The sequence below is a fragment of the Rana temporaria genome, chromosome 13, assembly GCF_905171775.1.
Source record: "Rana temporaria chromosome 13, aRanTem1.1, whole genome shotgun sequence".
Classification (NCBI taxonomy): Eukaryota; Metazoa; Chordata; class Amphibia; order Anura; family Ranidae; genus Rana; species Rana temporaria.
Window position 1 is genome coordinate 33,555,724 of NC_053501.1, and position 17,392 is coordinate 33,573,115.

The 17,392-nt window shown below is 42.5% G+C and overlaps 1 protein-coding gene across 1 annotated transcript in view; it reads left to right on the forward strand.

The window, feature by feature from the left end:
- The window catches only part of KCNH5 (potassium voltage-gated channel subfamily H member 5), a 320,226-nt gene that overhangs the window by 74,570 nt on the left and 228,264 nt on the right, over positions 1-17,392 (forward strand). The window contains exons 3-4 of the mRNA XM_040333059.1: positions 1,592-1,698; positions 11,404-11,532. Coding sequence (XP_040188993.1) covers positions 1,592-1,698; positions 11,404-11,532 — 236 coding nt within the window. The remainder of the gene's footprint in view (positions 1-1,591; positions 1,699-11,403; positions 11,533-17,392) is intronic.

Consider the following 17,392-nt stretch of genomic DNA (forward strand, 5'->3'; position numbering starts at 1 on the left):
CCCCACAACTTGGGAAATTTTATCAAGGGGTCACGGCACTAGAGAGGTTGAGAACCACTGGTTTAAACGCTAGGTGCCATTAGCAAAACATGTGCAATTCGTTTCGTAATTTTAAAAGTTTCGGACAAATTTTGCATCTTTCGGACTTTCGAAAAAATAACGAATTTCAATGAATACTAGGGTTGTCCCAATACCGATACTAGTATCGGTATCGGGACCAATACTGAGCATTTGAGCGAGTACTTCAACGCGCGCAAAAATTTCACCCGGGCCGAGAGCGGGCGGCTAGGAGGCGGACTGAAAGGGGCGGAGAGCGGGCTGAGAGGGGGTGGCTATCAGGCAGAGGGCAGACTGAAAGGGGCGGAGAGCGGGCTGAGTGGGCGGAGAGGGGGCGGCTAGCAGGCAGAGAGCGGACTGAGTAGGCGGAGAGCAGTACAGTCCTCCAGTATGTAAAACATGCTACTACATACCACTAATGGAGGAGCGCTGCTGCCGTCTTGTTCATCAGTGCTCGGGGGACATACATAACAGCTTTCATTTGAAGAGCTGTGTGTTCCCTGCCGTGCGTCGTCATAAATATAATTGTATTATATTTGACTTTTTAATTAATATCATGAATTTTAATTATTATGAACATATTGTAGATCATTATCAGCACTATTGGCGCAAGAAAAGCTCAATAAAAATGCATCCCTTTTAATTCTATGTCTTCACACTGGTCCATGACGCTTCCATTATGGTGTTAAAAATCTTGCTTGCTTTTGGTCAGTTTAAAAAAAAAAAAAAAACACCTCCCTGTTGAAATGCATTGAAAGAGCCGCAAGGACACATCAATATCGCACCTGTGTTACTTTTTTTATGCGGTTTTTGAGTCAGGAGACCTACGAAAAACACACCATAAGCACAGTAAAATTGTGGCAAAATCGCATGCATTTTCGGCACCATTATCGGCACCCTTTCTCTATCGACAAAATTTGTGTTCATCCCATTGACCAAAAGAAGCACAAAGGATAGAACATGGATCCCCAGGGGCCTAAAGGGGTCCCTGTGGTGCTTGTCAATACTTGCGAGCTTCTAGATTCCACATATTGCCTAAAGATTATGAACTTTGAACCAGACACACCATGAACTGCCTCATACAAGGAGTAGTGTATATTTTAGACTGCCCCTGTGGAGCATTCTATATTGGAAAAACCAAAAGAGAATTTTGGCGAGGCGGAAGTCTTAGTAATCATTAGCCATGCCAATACACTGTCAAATGGAGGCTGGGGTAAGAGTAGCCATATTTAATTTGTGCTAATACTAAGAGGTGATTCACTGTGTATTCAATAGATGTACTTGTATCCCTGTGCTTACCCTGGTATGTCTATTAAATTACATGGTTTCAATTTAGCCTTTAATACTTTCATAGAAGGTGTTTAATTGCTTTTAAATACTCTGGTCATTTACGAGATGCGCAAACAAAACCTGGATTTTGAAGCCAGTACTGGCACAGATCCTTGTCTGCTTCATGTCTATTCTCCGAAATCTTGCAGACATTTTTTAAAATAAATGTATTAATTCTAAATTAAATATTCCTTTTATTTTGCAGTTTTATGTATGGCGAATTGACGGACAAGAAGACAATTGAAAAAGTTAGGCAGACGTTTGATAACTACGAGTCAAATTGCTTTGAAGTCCTCTTGTACAAGAAGAGCAGTATGTATATCATAATGTCATGTTTACCAGATTGGTAGAACTGTCTTAAAACGTAATTATACTTGACAACCTGCAACAAGGATGGCCCGGTTGATGGATCGTGTCAAAAAGCCAAGCGATAAGGGCAGAGTGCAGTACCTATACTGTAGATACCATCCAAAATCCACCCTGACTTGGCCTTACTTTTCCCAGATCCCTGAGTGGGCCTGTAAATGTACCTTTGTTGTTTACAAGGGAAAAGTGAATTTTTGAATTGAAAGCAGTATTAAACTATTAGAATGTTTTGCTTAAAGTGATTGTAAAGTCTATTTTGTTTCTATTAAATAACAAACATGTTATACTCACCTCTGTGCAGGGATTTTGCACAGGGCAGCCCCGATACTCCTTAGGTCCCTGGCTGGAGCTTCTGGCCCCTCCCTCCTGTTCAGTGCCCCCACAGCAAGCAGCTTTCTATAGGGGCACCTGCGCTGTGTGTATCCATTCAGACACTGAGCTGTGGTTCGGCCCCACCCCCTCTCTCTCCTGATTGGCTAACAGCAGCGGGAGCCAATGGTGCCACTGCTGTGTCTCAGCCAATCGGGAGGCAGAGTCCCGGACAGCCAAGGCACTCGTGGACATAGCTAGATAGAGATGGGGCTCGGGTAAGTCTGGGGGGGGGGGGGGCGGGGAAAGAGGTGGCTTCTGCACACAGATAGAATAAAACTGCCTTTACAATCACTTTAATACATTGAGCACAATAAAACAAAGTTTCCCCAAAAACCATGCTTACATAATTCTTATGGAAGCACTCGCAGCTTACAAATTTCAAAGCTCATAGTGCTGCTTCCCTGAACTTCTGGTTCAGGGAAGGGCAGTGCCTTATCATTCTAGACTAAGGGGATGTGTGTTTCTATTGATGCACACAGTATTGGGAGACACAGATTTAGGGCCAGATCCACAGCCAGCCGCCGTAACTTAAATATTTCCATTTAAGTTACACTGGCTGAAAATTTCTACCTAAGTGCCCGATCCACAAAGCACTTACCTAGAAATTTTCGGCTGTGTAACTTAAATCCGGCCGGCGTAAGACGTTCCCAATTCAAATGGGGTGAGTCCCATTTAAATTAGGCGCGCTCCCGCGCCGGACGTACTGCGCATGCTCGTGACGTCATTTTCCCGACGTGCATAGCGCAAAATTACGTTACGCCGAGCTTCGTGAATCGCGCCGGGTCAAAAAAGTTGCGTCGGGGAAAAAAAAAAAAAAATAACGGCGTCGCGGGTAAGAAGGGTCTACTTTTACAAGGTGTAAACAGTTTACACTTTGTAAAAGCAGCCCTAATTTTACACATGCAACTTAATACTTACGGAGAAAAAACGAAGCGTAAATGCTTTGTGGATCTCCGTAAGTGCTAATTTGCATACCCGAAGCGGCATTTCGACGCAAAATGCCCCCAGCGGCGGATGCGGTACTGCATCCTAAGATCCGGCAGTGTAAGTCCCTTACATATGTCGGATCTTCTGTCTATCTCTTGGAAACTGATTCTGTGAATCAGTTCCAAAGATAGAAACAGGGATACGCCGGCGGAACAGCAGATCCGCCTGCGTATCTCTTTTGAGGATCTGGCCCTTAGTCCCTGCATGGAAGGGTGGCTCCATATGAAGCTGCAAGAGAACGTAGCCACCGTGAAACAGGAAAACTAGGGTTGCAGTCATGACATAAGCTTAAACTGGAACATAGGCAAGAATTAAAATATAAAGAAGCATCCTCGGTAAGTAACCCAGAGGGTTTAATATTACGTTAAGATCTTCATGTTAAGAAAGAGCTAGAAAGATTCCAAAAAATCCAGTTTTGGTAGGCTGGCTTTTACAAATATTTTAGTTTTAATATGTGCCATGAATCACGATCTATAAATATCAGGAGTTCTTCTCACACGTGTGGTGCTCTCCCTTGTGGAATACTTGTTTTGCATCCATTGGAAGACCACCTGGGAGGAAAACGAAACGCAGCTGCCGGAGGATTTTTTCTATTTATTATATAATACGAAAAAAAATGTTGAAATTAAAACGTAAACATGCTGCTTAAAGAGAACCAGCCACCATTTTATTCCTGACCATATAAACTGAATGCTGAAAGGCTCTTTTCTTCCTATGGGGTTAGGCTGGCATTATTTTTTTTAATATCACTCCCCTACCTTGCTTGCAATAGAATTTATTCAGGTACCTCCAACACTTCTGGCAGTATCGAAGACTGTTTGCGCCACAGTTGCTTCTGATCCCGGTCCTGACTACAGCCTTGTCAGGGGACCGGGAAACTTTGTGTGATCGGCATTGACAGTCTTTGCAGATCATTTGAGGCTTTCCTAACTGATGCCAGTGGGTAAGGTGGGGGGAAACGACATCTCTGGGTAGCATACCACTACTAACACTCCTGGAAGCAAGGAGAAATCTCACCAGTAATGGACCACAGATGTACCCACCTCTCCTTATATATTATCCTGTAGAGGGCTTGTTTCCCCCTTGTGATGGTAGTAAAGGTAAATAGTGTGTCTGGAAAAAAATCTGTACAATTCATACTCATTTCTCTTGCTTTATCCCTTTACAAACATTTAAAGTAAAAAAGCTAAAGTAGAAAACATTTAAAGTAAAATAAACATAACACCCAGTATATTACCAGATTTTTTAATTAAGTGCTGCGATAGTCATGCAACACTGGACCCAAATTCGTTTTTTTTTTTTTTTTACCATTTTTATATAGATTGAGCCTTTTTTTTACTGGTATTGCTGATAGCAATGCTTCTAATTGATTGGCATAGCATTTTCAGCAGGAAATTTCAGCAGGAAATGCCGTTGCTGGCAGTACATCCAATTTAACAAATTTTACAACCAATTACATCATGATACCAAAAATACTGAAAAAATTTACTTAGAGTTTATATACATTTTAAAGTAGAAGTTCATACCAAATAGTTCACTATGCTGTCCCAAATGGCTATAGCAGCATAGTGTGATAAACCTACCCTCCAGCTAGGGCTCCCTTTTTTGTTTGAGCACTGTGCACATGTGACGAGAAAGAACAGGATGGTACTTCCTTCCAAGACACTAGGGGGTGCTGATCTTGACAGCTGCTCCATCCCTGTCAGTTTTTTAGGTGCACCTGATTGGACCCTCCAGTCTTCTTTATGGAGCGACAGATGTCAACGGACAAATTATTTGTAATTCACAAACAAAGATACGACGGCATTTGGCTAAGATCCGACAGGCGTACGGCTTCGTACGCCTTCGGATCTTAGGATGCAATACTTCGGCGGCCGCTGGGTGGAGATCGCGTCGTTTTCCGCGTCGGGTATGCTAATTAGCTGTTTATGGCGATCCACGAAGGTACGCGCGTTCGTCGCATTCTCTTATGTCGTCTCTAGTCCCCTTTTCGCGTCGCAAAGTTACGGCTGCTATTTAGGTGGTGTAACAATAGACAGCCCATGTTAAAGTATGGCCGTCGTTCCCGCGTCAAATTTAAAATTTTTTTTTTTGCGTAAGTCGTCCGGGAATACGAAAGGACGTAACGCACATCGCCGTTCAAAAAATTACGCAAAGCACGGCGGGAAATTTCAAAACGGAGCATGCGCAGTACGTCCAGCGCGGGAACGCGCCTAATTTAAATGGTACATTTGAATTAGGCGGGCTTGCGCCGGACGGCTTTACGCTACGCCGCCGCAAGTTTACACGCAAGTGCTTTGTGAATCAAAAACTTGCGGCGGTGTAACGTAAAGGGGATACGTTTACGCCGCCGTAAAGGTACATGAATCTGGCCCGCTAGTTTTACCAGAACGAGTGCTTCTGTCTCATAACTTGCTTCTGAGCATGTGTGTTTTTTTCCGTCGTTAAAGCCTACACACGACAATTTTTCACGACGTGAAAAACTACGAGAAAAATTAGAGCAGGTTCTAAATTTTTAATGGCCATTTTTCACGTCGAGAAAAATGCTCTGGAGCCTACATGATCGTTTTTAATGACCCATTAAAAAAATTTAATTTTTCACATCATGAAAAACGGTCGTGTGTACGCGGCATTACTGTAGCTTTACATAGGTAAAGCTACAGTAATGCAGCATATGGGACAGCTTAGGGTGCCTTTTGGTAAAGCTGAACTTACACTTTTTGAAATAAAAATAAATAAATGTCTAAAAATATAGTGCTATGTCATAAAAAAAGTAAAACAACATTTTAAACATTTTCATTTGTCAACTATTTTGACTTTTTAAAGGCTGTTCTTAAATCCCCATCATGTTGGCTTAGAAGTTTTATTTTAGAATTATAAAGATCTCTTTCTTTTATATTGATTTTAGTTAAGGTTTGAGTTAAGTTGCATGAGTGTTCTGTGAGTCTGAGTAATGAAGATTGCTTAACTTGTCCATTTTCTCACTGATTAGATGTTTGGGGATTTTATACTTTAAGAAAGGCAAGGGGACAAGTAAGATGACATTTTGTAGAACAAACTGAAACAATGTAGCAATTGCAAAACTTTTTAAAATATGTGCTGCTAAAGTGAAGTATAAAGTGGTAAAGTCACGAATTGTCACTCTGACGTTTAAAGCTGAAAAGCTGTGGCCAAAATTGTTTTTGTTTTGAATAGAATCATAATGGCTTAAAACCTCTTCTGGTAGGATTTTCCACACATTTTCTGTCCAGTCACCAAATTTAATGAATGTAGAAATCCAGAACTCTTTAAGTGTTGTTTTAGGGTGTTTAGATTCCCAAAAGTTGTTTGAAGAAATAGACAAAAGGTTGTTGCCTGGGGTTAGCCTTGCTTGACTGCCAGTGCCACCAGATCCCAGCCCTAGTCTTACCCCTATATCCGTATATCTGAAAGGAAGTAACTCAGGTTGTTCTTTGGCCCAATTATCATCTAAGGCAGGACTGCCTGGAGCTTCCCATATAATTAGGCAGAGATTTACAAACTTTTGAACAATTTGGCCTAAAAAAAAAGATATTTGCGGTATTACCAATGGAAGTGTTTTTATTGCAGTCTGTGTGCCCATTGAAGATCCTTTCCCTCACTTCCCATTGCTAGCAGAATAGATCATTGGTGGAAATCTTCTAACTATGGAAATAGACCGCAGTAAAAACGTGCAGATTAGGTGTAGAATAGAAGCACCATTGTTGTACTTTTCATTAAATTCACCAGGAAAATTTGACATGTTTTGGGGGCTGCGAAGGTCTCGCTGCTTCAGTTGGGGCTGCAAGGGTCTCCGACATTTAGTTTGTGCTGCTGAACTCAAGTGGAATAAGGTTCACACAAGCGTAAATACTTCCCAGTCCAGCTCGGGTCTCATTCACTTGTTCCTATTAAATCAGGACACTGATTTGTTCATAGCTCTAAAAAAGGGGGACACTTGTGGAGCATACACCCCTTACCAGGCTTGCTGTTTGGTCCCAGGTTCCATTCCCTGGTAGGCACATGGCAGCCAGTCGCATAGTAGTTTAGTCACTTAAGTCAGAAAAAAGGCTGCTCGTGTCTTTTGCAGTTTATTTGTGGAGTTAACTTGGATGGAGTGAGGGTTAGCCTTGGGACACTTCAAAAGGATCCATCAAAAGTGCAACAGTGGACACTAAAGCTGAACTGCCCCCACAAGTTTTAAGCACCTCCTTGAATGTGAAGGTTAAGTGCACTACAATGCAGGAGCTCCTCAACAGGCCTATAGTCCTGTGTAAGTTCTAATGAGCTTTACCAAAGGTGGCAAGGAAAGTCTCTAGGATCCTTAAGGCTAGTACTGACTGTATTCTGGGTACACCTCATGTAGTACCACCAGTCTCTGTACTTGGTGCCTGTGGCCTGTTTTGCACTGCCTCAAAGGTCCTTAAGCCCTAATTGGAGCTGGGACCCCAAAAAGGATTTCTTCAGTGCTGTAGCTGACCACCCAGGGGTGCCGCAGCCCTTAGGCTGGATCTAACTTTACAGGAACAAGAACAAACTGTTTTAGATCTCAGCCTCTTTATACTGCTGCTGGTCACTCAATCTACCGACTAGGAATTGGCTGAAAGGGCATAAATATGCAGGCCAGGATCAAATTTTCCACACCTCCTATATCTCAGAATTCAATGGGATGCAGGGGAAAGTAGAGGAGCCTGCACCAGCAGAACCCAGAACAGACAAAAGCAAACAGTCACTATTACCCTGACTACAGGGGAGCCAAAAATTGTATTTACCTAAACACTAGCAGTCTACTAGAAGGGCACACTACCTTGAACCCTCAAAAAATGCATAGGCCTTTACTGGTGAATTTTAATAAAATCTTATTCTGGACTTTATAAGTGGAATTGCACTTCTATTCTCTACCTTGTCTGCATTTAGAAAATTAGAGCTGCCCACTCATGAAAACCATGATGGTATAGAACATATTGATCCATTGCTTTTAACCTCACAAATTTATTGAGCAGTAAAAACCTGATGGAGATATTAACCCTTTGCCACCCTCAAAACCTAAAGAAGAAAAGATTTGGCTGGCATTACACTTGAAATCTGAATTCCAGGGGGCTTAGTTTGAGTGATGAATGCTTAGCATCTTTGTCAGGTTGTAATTGTTGTGTGTGTTCCTGTTTGGCGATTTACCCTTACTTCCTGTCCTGAGGACACTTCGTCACACAAAGTGTCACTGGGATAGAAAGTGAGGGGAAGTTGCCTCAGTGAGGATGCAACCCTGCCAGAGATTCTAATCTTCACCCATTCTCTCTAAAACTTAAGACAAGCGCTGCTTTGCTCCTGGGCTTGTAGGGGTGCATTTCATAAAATAAGAATATCATCAAAAACGTTAATTTATTTAACTAATTAAATTCAAAAAGTGAAACTCCTATATTTTATACAGATGTGTTACACACACAGTGATTTATTTCCAGCATTTCTTTCTTTTAATTTTGATGATTATGGCTTGCAGCTAGGGAAAACCCAATATTCAGTATCTCCGAAAACTAGAATATTACATAAGACCGATAAAAAAAAAAAAATGCTTTTTAATACAGCAATGTTGGCTTACTGAAAAGTATGTCCAGGTACAGTATAGTATGCACGCAATACTTGGTCAGGGCTTTTTTTGCATGAATTACTGCATCAATGCGGTGTGGCATGGAGGCAATGCAGCCTGTAGCACTGCTGAGGTGTTATGGAAGCCCAGGTTGCTTTGATAGCGGCCTTCAGCTCGTCTGCATTGTTGGGTCTGGTGTCTCTCATCTTCCTCTTGACAATACCCCACAGATTCTCTATGGGGTTTAGATCAGGCGAGTTTGCTGCCCAATCAAGCACAGTGATACCATAATCATTAAACTTTTGACAGTGTGGGCTAGAGCTGCACAATTCTGGATAAAATGAGATGTACAATTTTTTTGCTTAGAATAAAGATCATGATTCTCTGCGTAACATCATCTTTCAAATCATACAACAAAATTTGTCTAACTTTACTGCTTATTTTTTATTTATTTGTATTCATTGAAATGTATTTTTCCCCAAAAAAATTTGGTTGAAGGACCACTGTGGAAATACAATGTGATGCAAAATAATGCAACTACCACCATTTTATTCTCTAGGGTCTCTGCTAAAAAAAATATAGTATCTCACAAAAGTGAGTACACCCGTCACATTTTGTAAATATGTTATTTACTCTTCATGTGACAACACTGAATAAATTAAACTTTGCTACAATGTAAAGTAGTGAGTGTGCAGCAATTTTGCAAATTTGCTGTCCCCTTAAAATAACTGGACACACAGCCATTATCCAAGTCTAAACCTCTGGCAACAAAATTAAAGCGGGAGTTCACCCTAAAAAAAATTTTTAAGATTAGATTCGTGCTCATTTTGTCAAGGGGAATCGGGTAGTTTTTTAAAAAAAACGAAGCCGTACTTACCGTTTTAGAGAGCGATCTTCTCTGCTGCTTCCGGGTATGGTCTTCGGGACTGGGCGTTCCTTCTTGATTGACAGTCTTCCGACAAGCTTCTGACGGTCGCATCCATCGCGTAACGAGTAGCCGAAAAAAGCCAAACGTCGGTGCGGCTCTATACGGCGCCTGCGCACCGACGTTCGGCTACTTTCGGATAATCCTGACGCGATGGATGCAACCGTCGGAAGCCTGTCGGAAGACTGTCAATCAAGAAGGAACGCCCAGTCCCGCAGCCCATACCCGGAAGCGGCGGAGAAGATGTATCTCTAAAACGGTAAGTACGGCTTCGATTTAAAAAAAAACTACCCGATTCCCCTAGACAAAATGAGCATGAATCTAATCTTAAAAATTGTCATTTCCAGGTGAACCTCCACGTTAAGTACACCCTCAGTAAAATAGTCCAAATTGGGCCCAATTAAACATTTTCCCTCCCTGGTGTCATGTGACTCATTAGTGCTACACGGTCTCGGGTGTGAAAGGGGAGCAGGTGTGTTAAATTTGGTTTTATCATTCTCACTCTCTCATACTGGTTACTGGAAGTTCAACATGGCACCGCATGGCAAAGAACTCTCTAAAGATCTGAAAAAAAAAAAGAATTGTTGCTCTACATAAAGATGGCCTAGGCTTTAAGAAGATCCCTGAAACTGAGCTGCAGCACAGTGGCCAAGACCATACAGTGGTTTAACAGGACAGGTTCCACTCCATGGTTGACCAAAGAAGATGGGTGCATGTGCTCAGCGTCATATCCAGAGGTTGTCTTTGGTAAATAGACGTATGAGTGCTGCCAGCATTGCTGCAGAGGTTAAAGGTGTGGGGGGTCAGCCTGTCCGTGCTGAGATCATATGCTGCACTCCGCATCAAGTTGGTATGCATGGCTGTCGTCCCAGATGGAAGCCTCTTCTAAAGATGATGCACAAGAAAGCCTGCAAACAGTTTGCTGAAGACAAGCAGACTAAGGACATGGATTACTGGAACCATGTCCTGTGGTCTGATGAGACCAAGATAAACTTATTTGGTTCAGATGGTGTCAAGTGTGTGTGGCAGCAACCAGGTGAGGAGTACAAAGATAAGTATGTCTTGCCTACAGTCAAGCATGGTGGCTGGAGTGTCATGGTCGGAGACATGCACTTCCTCTTCCCGGGGTTCTCGGCTCTTGATTGGATAGATTGATAGCAGCGCAGCCATTGGCTCCCTCTGCTGTCACTCAAATCCAATGACACGGGTGCCAGGGGCGTGGCCGAGTCATACATTTGGCGAATGAATGACTCGGGAGCGGGCCTGCAAGATAACCCCCGAGAGAGCGCTTCTTCTAGGGGGTTATCTGATGCGGGGGAGGAGCCACGATAACTGCCATGGAACCCCAGAAGTCCCGGATCGGGGCCTCTCTGTGCAAAACGAGCTGTACAGTGGAGGTAAGTATGACATGTTTCTTATTTAAAAAAAAAAGAAAAAAACAAGCTTTACAACCACTTTAATGGTCATCACTGTGTTGAAGTGCTAGCCAGTAGCTCTCAAGGGCAACTCCTAGCAAATTGAGAATCTTTTTGTATGTCCAAGCAAGAGTGGAGCTTGGAAAGCTTAGCTTGCCTCCTCAGTGTTGGCGCTTTCTCCAAAGAAGCTTGCATCGCTGACACAAGCACTTCAGTATCACTTGATCTAAATGTCAGATTCATTAAAATGATAAATGTATATGGCCACAGTGCTCTTGCTTGTTTCTTGTGATTTTATATATGTAAAAATTTTTTCCCTCTGTTATCAATTGTGTAATCCAGCATCACCACCAATTTTTTCCTCTCTGCAGGAACTCCCGTTTGGTTTTATATGCAAATTGCACCAATAAGGAATGAGCACAACAAGGTTGTGTTATTTCTTTGTACTTTCAAAGATATAACCTTGTTCAAACAACCAATTGAGGATGAATCAACGAGAGGTAATTGTCTTGCATGTCATTAGTGATGTGTTTGTGTGTGGCATGCTGTGTTTATATACCAGCTGTATATTATCATTGTGTTAATGTTCTGTAAAATGTTAATAATGGATACTTGGTGAAAACACAACAAGATAACACAGAGAATTAGTAATATACATGAGTGTTGTTAAAGTGTAGCAGAGAAAAATCAAGTCCCCTGCCCTGGCAGAGAGCTGTGCTATATAGCAAAGCTATGCAAATCTCAGAACTGGATGGGCAAAAATACAAATGCCCTTCCAGGTATAATGGCTCCTATATATGCGTTTTATCAGTGTGTTTAACTTTTTTTTTTTTTTCCTGAACTCCAGCTTTTAAATACAGAAGTGTGAATTCTCCTTCACAAGGTTTACTCTTTGTTTTAGCTGCATGCAATTGAATTCGTGTCTAATAATCCCATAGATGAATATTGGCAAGTGTTCATTTTAAGCCTGTCTTAGCCTAAATGGCAGGTTAACATAGAGCGATAAACTGCAATGCAGAGTAAAATGTCAAATATCTCAATTCTGTGCAGGGAAGAAACATCTATATTCATAAGTCAATGTTATTAATCGCTATTTCACTTATAGTCCAAAAAAATCTGTATTTTTATGTTTTTTTTTCTTTCTTAAAAGCAGCATTTGTGCTGTGTTAGAAAGACGTTACATTTTTAATTTTTTTTTTTCTAACCAATGTATTTTTGCAGCCAACATGATTTTTAAGGTTGTTCTTGCTAGAACAATTATAAGCAGTGGAGAAGGGTGTATTTAATGTGATATTGTTTAGCTGTCTTTTGTCTTTTAATTTTTTTTTTAAATACAGCTTTTTAGTTTTGCTCATTAAAGGGGTTGTAAAGGTAAAATAAAATTCCCTAAATAGCTTCCTTTACCTTAGTGCAGTCCTCCTTCACTTACCTCATCCTTCCATTTTGCTTTTAAATGTCCTTATTTCTTCTGAGAAATCCTCACTTCCTGTTCTTCTGTCTTTAACTCCACACAGTAATGCGACACTTCTCCCTGGTGTAGAGAAAGCCTCTTGAGGGGGAGGGGGTGAGCAGGAGGGTCAGCATACTCTCTACTTTGCAGAGAGATGTGTTAGTGGGAGTCCTGACACTCCTGCTTGCCCCCTCAAGAGGCTTTCTCCACACCAGGGAGAAAGTGTTGCATTACGGTGGTGAGTTACAGACAGAAGAACAGGAAGTGAGGATTTCTCAGAAGAAATAAGGACATTTAAAAGCAAAATGGAAGGATGAGGTAAGTGAAGGAGGACTGCACTAAGGTAAAAGAAGCTATTTAGGGAATTTTTTTTTACCTGTACAACCCCTTTTAACACTTTATATTGCAGCTTTAGATGTAGTGGGCTGTGTTTTAGTTAAAATTTTTTGGGCTAAGAACATTTTCAGCACATACAGAAAAGTACCTATTGATACAGTGCCTATGTTTGGGGTGCCCTCTGATGTGGCCTGCAACTTTATGCTCCGGGATGATTGGTTGGCAAGCCCAGGTTGTGGGCTGCCAACCCGCTATCCCAGAGCATTAACATGGAGCAACACAACCAACATCAACATGAGGTAGACAGGAAAGGTTGATGAAATAAAGGAACTTTGCAGTATCAGGCTTTGGATGAAGAAAAGCAATCCTGCTATTCTGTAGTTGCATCAATGCATCGCCACTCCATCGCTACTCCAGCCAGAGTGGGTGAAGTGCCTCCGGACAGACCCCTGCCACAGGCCTGGCAGCCGGAGTGCCACTTAAGGTTGCTGGGAGGACCAAGTCTCTGCCACAGACTTGGCTCTGATTGAATATTGAGACCTCTGCCACAGGCCTAGTGCAAGATTAGGTTGAACAGTAGAGCAAATCCTCCCAGTAAATTACGTTCGGGTCACCGGTTGACAGTGCAAGTGTACCTGTCAATGTCCGGTCACCAGATCCCCGATGGTTCATTCAAGCCCTCTTGGATCACCTGCCTCCGGGTTCTCCTCAAGCCGATCCCCCACCGAACGGCATACAGCCTGGGATCTTCTCAACAGAAGTGGGGACCCAGTAAGTCACTGGGGCCCCTTGGTAGCATCAGTTGCTCCAGGCCAGGAGGGCCCAGAGTCACGTAGAGCTTGACCCCAGGCCAGGTAGGCCATAGTGGTGGGGCCCGCGATGTGCGCACACCCTAAAGGTGGGTGCCGCACCTGGAACCAGGAACCCACGAAGAACCCAGAACAATGGCCTCCGCCACAGAAATACTCTTCCCCAGCATGCCCCGCGAGGGAAAACTCCCCCAATTGGCTGCTGAGAAGAAGCGGCTCTGCCTGGACCCCTTCGGCGCCACCTGCCGCCCAGGGATGGAACTGTATCCCTGGAACACAGACTGACCCACAGAACAATCCAGATTTGGCGATAGCCTAATTTAACAAAATTAAGAATGAGAGCAACTTATCTCTCTCATTCTCCCACTAACTTTAGCGTAGTGCCCTTTCTGAAAGTAAAGGGGGCGCTACAGGTATATAATATAATAGGTACTAGTGTGATTGGTGAGGCAGACTAATTAGTGTTGGGACACTTAATTTTTATGGGATGTTTTGTGCATCTGCAAATTATAGCCATTAAACTCAAAGCATAATACAGGAAAATGCCTACTATCTCAAAAAAAAATAAACACTCTTGTTTTTAATGATTTTTCTTCTCTGCTGCATGTATCGAAACCTATGCATATTTGGAATTCCTGTTTTTAGGATATATATAGAAAAAAATGTGTCTATTCCTCTGCTTCTTAGAAGAAACAAACAACAAAAAAATAAATAAATATATATGTGTTTTTGTTGCCTTACAACCTGGAATTAACATGGATTGTTTGAGGATTTGCATCATTTAATTTACAGAACATGCCCACAACTTTGAAGATATTTATTTTTTGTTTGTGAAGCAAACAACAAATAGGACAAAATAACAGAAAAGGTCAATGTGCATAACTATTCACCCCCCTAATGTCAATAGAGCCCCCATTTGCGGCTATCACAGCTCCAAGTCACTTGGATAAGTCTCTATGAGCTTGCCACATCTTACCACTGGGATTTTTTCCCATTCCTTCTTGCAAAACTGCTCCAGCTCCTTTAAGTCACTATGTCCCATCCTTTATCAACAATTAAAAAATGGCGTTTGCCTTTTAGTTCTGCTTTAGGTAATATAGTACCACATCAAAACTGCACCTAAAAATAAAATAAATAAATAACTGGGAATGTTATCAGAAGTTTTTGCAAGCATCTTCAAGATCATTGCATGCTCTGCATGATGAAAATGACACACAAAGATGCCACATGGAGCTTCCTTTTCAATTGCAATAATTCAGCTGTTCTGACTACACGTTGCAAAATCTAATGAAAGAGCCTGTTAAAATTTGTGCAGATGAAGGAGTATGACTGAATAATTAATAACCACACAAAGATGGGCTGCTGTGAACACTGTGTAATTAGCTGTTTATTGGTAAAGCATTGTCTTCACCTGTTCACAACGGAAATTAATAAAAAATACATACTGCAGCAAACAAACCTAATAGAAAATGCTGATAAAAAATTGATGACCTCTTATAAAACGTTGCTTGTAAAACAGTATCGGATGATGGAGTCCAGTTTTGTAGACAAATAGAAAAGCAGGTCTCAGGTAATCCAGAAACACAATATAGTTGTCAGCTTACAGCTGAAGTCTTTGTTTACACAATCCCTAAAATGTATCTCCAGGCAAAATCTTTTTGGAGGGAGCCGAAACTTTGAACCTCTATCAGTTTTTTCTGTTTCAATATTCTTATTCATTTTTTTTTTTTCAAAAATAAGGTCCACAATGCCGGTGGAGCATATCAATACGTTAAGAACAAGTATAAGAAAGAAATTACATATTAAACTACCAATTACTTCGGACACAAAGGGGTGCCATAGAAATCGGAGCAGGGGTGGATCCAGAGTCTAGTCTCGGGAGGGGCACTGCCAGAAAATGTTTTTTTGGGGTAAATTTTTTTGGGGAAATGGCTGGTGTTGAGGCTTCAATCATAATTGAAGCACATTATTTATATTATTACATTGTTCTAAAAAATGAAATGGTTCAACTCACCATAATGCAGAATCAGAGGGAGCCCTGAGCGTGTCACTTGCCACCGTCGCCTGCCACCAAATGCGGATTGTCACTTGCCACATCACCTGCCACACATGGCGTATTGTCACCTGCCACCAAATGCAGATTGCCACACGTTGCAGATTGTCACTTGCTACGTCACCTGCCACCAAATGAGTATTGTCACCTGCCACGTTGCCTGCCACCAGATGCAGATTGTCACTTGCCACGTCCCATGCCACACATTGCAGATTGTCACTTGCTGTGTCCCAGAGTCAGGCAGCAGAGAAATTATGTAATCTCTCTGCTGCCGTGGCTGCCTGCACAGTGAGGACGGAACTGCAGGGATGCTGGGCGGGCACCGAGAGATGATGTCATCCCTATGCTCCCCCGCCCACCAGCTCCCTGATTGGCCAACAGCCCGCTCAAACACCGAGCCGCACAGCTACTCACTCATCCCCTCTGACCTGCCTGCTCACCAACCGAGCCGAAGGGCACGCCCGCTGTCTCTCACTAAAGAAACCGCCGCCATCTCTCTTACCCGCGGTGCCGCCCGCCAACTCTTTCACCTTCAGTGCCACCCACTCATTGTCTCACTCACCCTCATTCTCGGAGGGGGAAATTTCCCCGTTGCCCCCCCTGGATCCGCCCCTGAATCAGAGTGTCAACATTAAAAGAAAGAGGGTTCTTGTAGAGCAAACAGCAAACTCCTCATCAGGGAGAACATTAGAACGCATGCCTTGCCACCACCCTCTGGCATGGACCATGAGTATACATAATGTGCAACCACAAGTTGAAGCCACAAACTAAATGAAAAAAGTGCATATCCAAGAAAGAAAGGGGGAAAAGTAGGGAGAAGAGGAAATTAGAAGGAAGAGAACACCAAGGGAAGGAAGAAAATAGCAATAGGGGGAGTGGAAAGCGACAAAGCAAAAGGTAAAATAAAGACTGTCTGGACACCCGCCTCCATTCCTCAGTCAGCTGGAAGTTGGAGATACTTGATCCAAGGATCCCAAACACTGTCAAACCTAGCAGTCTTATCCTGCAAGATACTGACCAGCTTTGCGTTGAGTATGATCCTTGTCAGCTTATTTTTCATAATAGCTAGATCTACCACCGGTTTCTTCCAAGCGTTTATCAAAGTTTGAACATGCTTGGCATCAACAACAGACTGTTGAGAAATGCCACCTTAGAGTTTTTGACTACATTCACCATTGTCACCGAATTATTCAGGGAATGAACTCGAATCCAAAACCAGGGCACCTTGGCACAGGTCCACCATATGTGGAATATCGTACCTAGTTAACCACACCCCCCAAAACACAGGGAGGAAATCCCCTGGTACATTTTTTATGAGGTGGTCTGGCACCAGGTACCATCTAGAAAGCACCTTATCTCCTCCCTCAACCAGGGCGGTGTTCATTATACCCTTATATGTATGAGGAGACCACTTCCACCAGTCACTCAAATAAATCTCCTCCACAAAGTCCCTCTCCCAAGCCTGCATATAAGGTGACTTTGCAAATGGATAAGCAAACAATTTGTACAGCATTGAGATGCCCCCCCCCCCGCCCTTCTGGCCTCCCCTTGGAGACATCTAGGTTCAAAAACAGTGCACGTAGTAATATAAGCTGCAGATCTCGCCAAAGAGCGCAAAAAGTGTAGGATCTTCTGCAAACGGAAATGCACAAAGTAGGAGACCAGACAGATTCCTTTATGATCAAGGAAATCGCCTATTCTATACAAGCCCT